Below are 6,784 nucleotides of genomic sequence, written 5' to 3'. Positions count from 1 at the left end.
GACCCTCAGGAGGAGTCCATGTGGAGTTCTTCTTCTTGTGCTGTTGGTGGCAGGGTACCTGTGTATCAGTGCACTGTTCAGTGTTGTCCTGGAAGTATTCTTTGAGTCGTAGACAGCGAAAGTAGGCTTCCAGATTGCACAGAACTGTATCATGTTGGTGGGGGTGGCAGGGCAGAAAGAGAGTCCCTGAGATAGGACAGACTATTCTTCTGGGCTGAGTGTGTAGTTGGATAGATTGACGATATTGCTGGGTGGGTTGGGGTACTACGGTTGTGTCCCCAAAGTATCTTCTTTGTCTCTGCTGCACATCCCTACTTCAGTTGTTTCTGCAATAATCCCTTTGTCAGATCAGATCTGTATTCTGAAGGAAGAGCCAAATTAGATGACATATCCTGAACCACAGCCCTTATCTGTACCTTCTGAGAAACACTTTTCACATACGGCCTTTCCAAAATTTCCTACTCATCATGACTATGATACAGTGCTGGACTAGGGTAATTGACAGATGCCACCCTGGGTGCCATGCCGTGTTGGCCAACTCTGAGGTTTCACTACCAGCTCCCATTAAAATCTACACCTTCAGTTCTGTATCAAGGCAGAAGCACATCTGAGTTGCTTGGATCCTAGACCTTCGTATCCGACAGCAAGGGATTGGTCACCTGTCATTGTCCACGATATACACTCTGAAGAGGAAAAGGAAAGAGATTTACCAGTAGCAGCGTGAACAAGAATTAGAAGGTGACTCCCCTACAGAGGAAAATGTGGCCATTGGATCAGCTTCATCTGTCTTAGAAGACACTATTCAATTTCATGAGCTTGTCAGCAGAATGGTAACAAAATTAAATCTACCATCTGTCGCCTTAGAAGAAGCACCTCATCTAGTCTTTGGATATTCTTGGTACTATTTCTACCAACAAAGTATTCAATGTTGGGAGGTCTGTGGCAGCCAGTGAAATGAGTTTGTAATAACCTACCATTTCAAAAAAAGCAGACAAATTATATCAAATTCCTTATAAGGGTTTTCTGTGTTTACCCACCTCCTAATTTCTTCATTGTTTGTAGTGTGGATGCCTCTGCAAGATCTTGGTATTTACACTCCACTGCTAATGACAGAAAAGGGGAAAAAATTGATTCCTTGAGAAGGAAGCTGGGATTTTGTTTTATTTTTACTTCCTTGAGTATGAGGATTGCTAAGTGTCAAGTGGTCATGGCTAGGTACCAATTTCATCTTGGGGATAAAATTTCACTTTTTATGAAGAATTTTCCTGAAGAGCATTGGAAGTTAGCTAATGTCCTTATTAAAGAGGGACAAAATGAGGTTAAACATGCTCTTAAACGAGCATCCTTCAGTGTCTCGGATGCTGCTTCAAGATGAGTAGCCTCTTCTATAACTCCTTGAAGATGCATGTGGTTACATTCTTTTTCTCTTCACTTTGAAGTGAAATCAGAAACTGATTTGAGACTGATTTCATTTGAGAGAGAGAGAGTGTCAGAATTTTCCATTCTGAAATAAAGTTTTACAGAAAATGAGAGATGAGATCAACAGCAAGATCTTTGCGACTTTGACAGCCTTTTAGAAGGAAAACTCCTACTTCTGCATTTAGGTACGAAAGCCATACTATCTGCCATTTTCATCATTATCTTACTACACTCAAAGAAGATATCAGTATCAATAATGGTGATCGCAGCAGCATCCTTCACAGCAACCTCAATATAGAAAACAATCAGCCAAATCTAAAATGAGACCCAAGAACAATTCTGCCATTTGTTCCTTACTTACTGTTAGACCTCTTTTTTGACATCGAGAGTGAGAGCCGCAAACTAACATAGGACACTTCTCTACCCTTTGGAAGCAGTCTGTCCACTGTCACAGCAAATGGCAGAAGATCTTTATGGACAGATGGGTGCTGGATACAATAAAAGAAGGTTACACCGTACAGTTTCAGACCCTTCTTCCATAACAATCCTGCTCTCTTCCCTTTCCATAGTCTTCTCATGAGAGGGGTTTAAGAGCAGCCGTTCATTCTCTATTATTTTACAGAGCAATAGACGAAGTTCTAGAAAGTCTTAGTAATCAGGTCTTCTATTACCATTATTTCCTTGTTACAAAGAAGAATGGAGGTTTCTGACAAATCCTTGATCTGTAAAAATTAAACAAGTACATTTGAAAGTTCCAGTTCAGGATGTTGACCCTTGATTATTGCCTACCTAAACCCTCACTCACCTATCTAGAGTCATTGGCCAGTCTAGATCTCAAGGATGCTTACTTGTATACAACCCAACTCACAGAAAATACTTTTAGATTTTCCTTGGGTCATGAACATTTCCAGTATAGACCCCTCCTCTGGTCTTTCTGCTGCACTCAGAGTTTTTACAAAATGTCTTTCTGTCGTAGCAGCTTTCTTGAAGATGAAGTTTTTTTTGTTTTCCCAGAGGTAGATGACCAGCTTATGAAAGCTCAAGAAGAACTGAACAGAGTCATTCTTTATAGGACTTCATATAAGCTGTTTGTGGGGTGTTTTTTTTTTTTTTATGTGACTAACTGTAAAGTTAGTATTGTTTCTACTCAGATTTTATCTAGGTGGATCAGACAGTGTATAGAAGAGGTATAGAAATGTTTCACGGAACACGTGCTACTAGAGCAGCTGCTACTTCTACAGCATGCATTAGACATGTTCCTCAAATTGGGATTTGTAAAGTGGTCATCTGGAAGACATAGCTGTTAGGTCTGATGCCCCGTTTGGCAGGGCATTTAATTAGGACACTGTGTCCCACCATCTTTTTTTTCTTATACTGCTGACCTCACTATTGCAAGAGTGGGTATATGCAGAGTACCTATGAAGAAGTAGTAGTGAAGGTTACTTACCTGTAGCTGGAGTTCTTTGAGGCAAACACTGTGTGTTCACACTCCCCTCTTTTCTTTCCCTTGCCTGTGGACTCCTAGTTAATCTAGGTTCTGCATTAGCGGTATAAGGAACTGAAGTGGCAGTTGCTGCTGCTGCTTCTCCTTTTTATAGTCTCACTTTCAGAACGTACTTGAACATTGAGGGGAGGCATAAGAGAGGTGCATGAGTGCTCTAACAGACACTGCTTACAGAAGATTCCACTGTTCTGCTACACTGGTCAGTGCCTGTCCCAAGAGTGTACATATGAAGAGTCCATCTCAAAGAACTCCAGTGCCAGATAAATAACCCTTGTTTTGGGCATCTGAATAAAACTTGATTTTCAGGAGTACTGAACACCAAATACACCCCTTATATTCAAGGGGAAAATCAGAGCATCATTATTTAGATGCCTAAATATAGATTTAATGGCTTAATTTTTGGATGTGCAGTGTACTTGTAGTTCTCATTAGTATCAGTGGGAGGTGCTTAGCAACTTTGAGTAATGAGGCCAAAAGTGTCTAACTCTAGGCATCAAAACTGGAAAACTTTGGCATTTCTAGTTTTCCTTTTGCAGAGCTTACAAACTGCTGGCAGTGAGGAGGATGTCCTCCCTCAAACCTCTGTGCTGCTGCAAAGAGAAGAGGTCTACCCCTTCTTTGCTAGCTTCCGTTTTTCTTGGGTCCTCCTTTCTTGTGAATAACCTTAGTGCCTGTCTCTTCCCAAAGTGCTGCATCATGAAGCTAGAAGAAGAGAAACAGAAAAGAGCAAAATTTAAAAAACTGTATTAGAGTGGAAGTTCTGAGCAGTGTTAAAGATAGTGGAGCAGGCTTAGGAAGACAACACTGCATTGGCTTCACTCATATTTAGAAAGTTAACTTTGCAACCAAAAGGGGTAAAAAGTTAATTTAAAAAAAAAATTGAAGTTTAGATTCTGCGAAAGTTGACAAATTAGGTCTGCTTATTCACTGGGACAGCTGGATTTGTTACACTCTGATCTAACACAATGAGTTGAATTGAAAAATTTCTGTTCAATTGTGTACTAAATTCCTAATGGTAAAAGAGATTTGGTTGCAAGTGGGAAAACTGCGACAAATATTACCACATTACAAACTCTGTTTTCTCTTGTCTTTAGGTGTTTGGAAATGCTCCTCCAAGTACAATGACAGAAAAATTCTCTGACCTGCTGCAGTTTACTACACAAGTGTCACGATTGATGGTGACTGAAATTCGACGGAGAGCATCAAATAAGTCCACAGGTAGTGCTTGGAATGATAGAGTAGGTCTTGTGAGGTGTGTGTTATGCATTCCAGAGAAGTCAGTAATGTGCCAATGAGCTCTCTTCTGTGAGAGCTGTATGGATGCTTATAAAATGAGTATTAGGAGGGTACCGCATGTATTTATACTTTTTTACACTCAGATATGTGTAATTTCTAAAGCACCATAGCTAATTACTATCACAAGATAATAGCAAGTTTGTTCAAAGTAAGACAAAAATTCTCAGACCTAGAATAATGTTGCTATGCTTCTCTTCTGCTCTGTTTGATAAATGTCTTTGCATGGAGGTGAATCTTGTATTGTTCGCTGAACATGGCAAGGCTTGAGCTCTTCTTGCTTTCCTCTGAGAGTTACCTAGCAGGTGGCTCACAGCTGAAAAGGCTCTGCTTCAGTCTTCTGATAGTGTGACCATGTGTTGTCTGCTAAGGCTCCTTTGTATCTCTGGTGGTATTGAGGGAGATGCAGCAGCACAGAGCATAAAGATCTTGTCCATTCAGTATTTTAAGGATGAGGACCTGTATCTCAGTTTGGATCTCGTGGTGAATGAAGAGAGAGTGCAGATGGCAGAGTGCTGATGTTAAATGCTTTTATGGTCTGTGCCATTTATGAAGTGGGGTGATGCATGTTGGACCGGCTTCAGTTTCCTTCTGTTTCTCAGGTAGACTGAGTTACAGTAATCCACTCCAAATGGCTAAGTCCAACAGGATTCCAAGGTTGTGTATTAGAGAGGGTCCAGAGGAGAGCAGTGAAAATAATAAAATGTTTAGAAAATCTGACATATGGGGTAAGATTTTTTTTTTTTTAAAACAAAACAAAAAAACAAAACTGGGCATGCTCAGTCTTGAGAAAAGAAAACTGAGTGGGGACCTGATAACAGCCTTCAAATAGGTTAAGGGCTGTTATAAAAAGGATGGTGATCTGTTATTCTCTGTGTCCACTGAAGGCAGGACAAGAGTTAATGTGCAGAAAGGGATATTTAGGTTACATAGAAAGATTTTCCTAATAACTGTAAGGGTAGTTAAGTACTGGAATACAATACTAAGGGATGTTGAGGAATCCCTGTCATGGTAGGTTTTTAAGAACACATTTGGCAGACACCTGCCACGGATGTTCAAGGTTTGCTTGGTCTTGCCTCAGCATGTAGGGGTTGAACTTGAACTGCTTTCCAGTCCTAAATTTCTAAGATTCAGTGAGTTTTGATGAGTCTGGTACTTCAGTGGATGTTGTGCATGTTTATCTTGAGAGAATTTGGTTTGTAAACATGCTTGTAGATAGATAAAAGCTGTTAGTTGTGTATTACTGTATATGTTATGTAAAAATCTAGATGCTTTGAGGTATGAGAAGAAATGATTTTAAGAGAAATTTGGTGCCTGAAAAGGGAGTGTGAGTGTGTATGTGTTTTGGAAACTCTGTATTAATCTTGCCGTTAGTTAATTGAAATTGCTTTATCTGTTTATAAAAGTTCTGAACAATTGTCTGTATAAATGGAATTTGGCTTATTTGCATGCTACTTGGTTTGTAGATCTTGTATCCAATATTTAATGTTGATTTTTTTCATAAGCAACACAGAATATTATGGTGCATCAGCAAAATAACACTGAACTACGCTAATAACTAAATTAAATGAACAAACAAAAGTGCAAGTAGTAGTTAAAGTATTATATGTATATGCGTATATGTATATGTGAGTGTACTTTACTGTACTATAATGTATAAAAATAATTAATTCTTAGTAATAGGAGACCTCACAATACCAGTCTGTTTATCTTGTGCAAAGCGAAGACCGACATTATTTTAGATGGATTATAAAATGCCATGGATTAGTAAAGCACAGTTATGACATTGTACTGTATTTCTTGCTTTTGTTGAGCTTTTGACCAGCCATGCTAAGTCATGGTTTTACATTCTCATTTTAATTTTGTATTTGGAAGTTCTTTACGGAATAGACTTTGATCTGAAATCTATCATGTAGTATTTATTTAACTAAAGACAGTACAGCTAAGCTCTGCCAGAATTACTACGTCAGTAAAATGCTGTTATTTAATGTTACTTTAAATCTAGAGATTGTGAATTTTGGTTAAGGGTTTCAGAAGATCCAGCCCCTTTTGTGTACATTTTCAATGCATATTTTCGATGATAAAAAATTATATAAAGAGAGTTAATGTGCAACAGTGTGAGGGGGGTGCCTCTAAAAGCAGTCCACTTTGTATTTTCTCTAAACAGTTTTGATGGTTAGTTGCCAGTAAAATGTGGAAAAAATTGTTATCCATGGACAATGCATTACTAGTTCCTTCTTTACAAGTGTTGAAATGAACAGGGAAGTCAGAGTAGGGAAGACTGCATGAAAAAAATAATTTTCAAAATTAGTTAACTAGAATCCTTTGGGTAATGCTGCTGTACCATTTACATCCACACACACAGTCTTTCTAGCCACACTGAGAACACATTTACTTTCCTCTTTTATTTATTGTTATTTTAAAATTGCTGCAGTTTAGTAGTGAACAGGTTCAGAATTGGTTAGTTGAAGGGCTGCTGTGACCCTTTTTCTCCTCACTTTCAGTGTATGTAACCTGTAAATGAAAGGATTTGGTGTTGAAGATTCAGGAGTCCATGTTTTAAAAAAA

General features: G+C 38.7%; 1 protein-coding gene across 5 annotated transcripts in view; it reads left to right on the top strand.

The window, feature by feature from the left end:
- The window catches only part of WDFY3 (WD repeat and FYVE domain containing 3), a 320,770-nt gene that overhangs the window by 95,401 nt on the left and 218,585 nt on the right, over window positions 1–6,784 (top strand). For all 5 annotated transcript variants that reach the window (XM_032764847.2, XM_075066120.1, XM_032764845.2 and 2 more), the window contains exon 4: window positions 4,018–4,141. In XM_032764847.2, coding sequence (XP_032620738.1) covers window positions 4,018–4,141 — 124 coding nt within the window. The remainder of the gene's footprint in view (window positions 1–4,017; window positions 4,142–6,784) is intronic.

Source organism: Chelonoidis abingdonii, chromosome 5 (assembly GCF_003597395.2).
Source record: "Chelonoidis abingdonii isolate Lonesome George chromosome 5, CheloAbing_2.0, whole genome shotgun sequence".
Taxonomy (NCBI): domain Eukaryota; kingdom Metazoa; phylum Chordata; order Testudines; family Testudinidae; genus Chelonoidis; species Chelonoidis abingdonii.
Note: the sequence above shows the minus strand (reverse complement) of the source record. Positions and strands in the feature narration are given on the sequence as shown.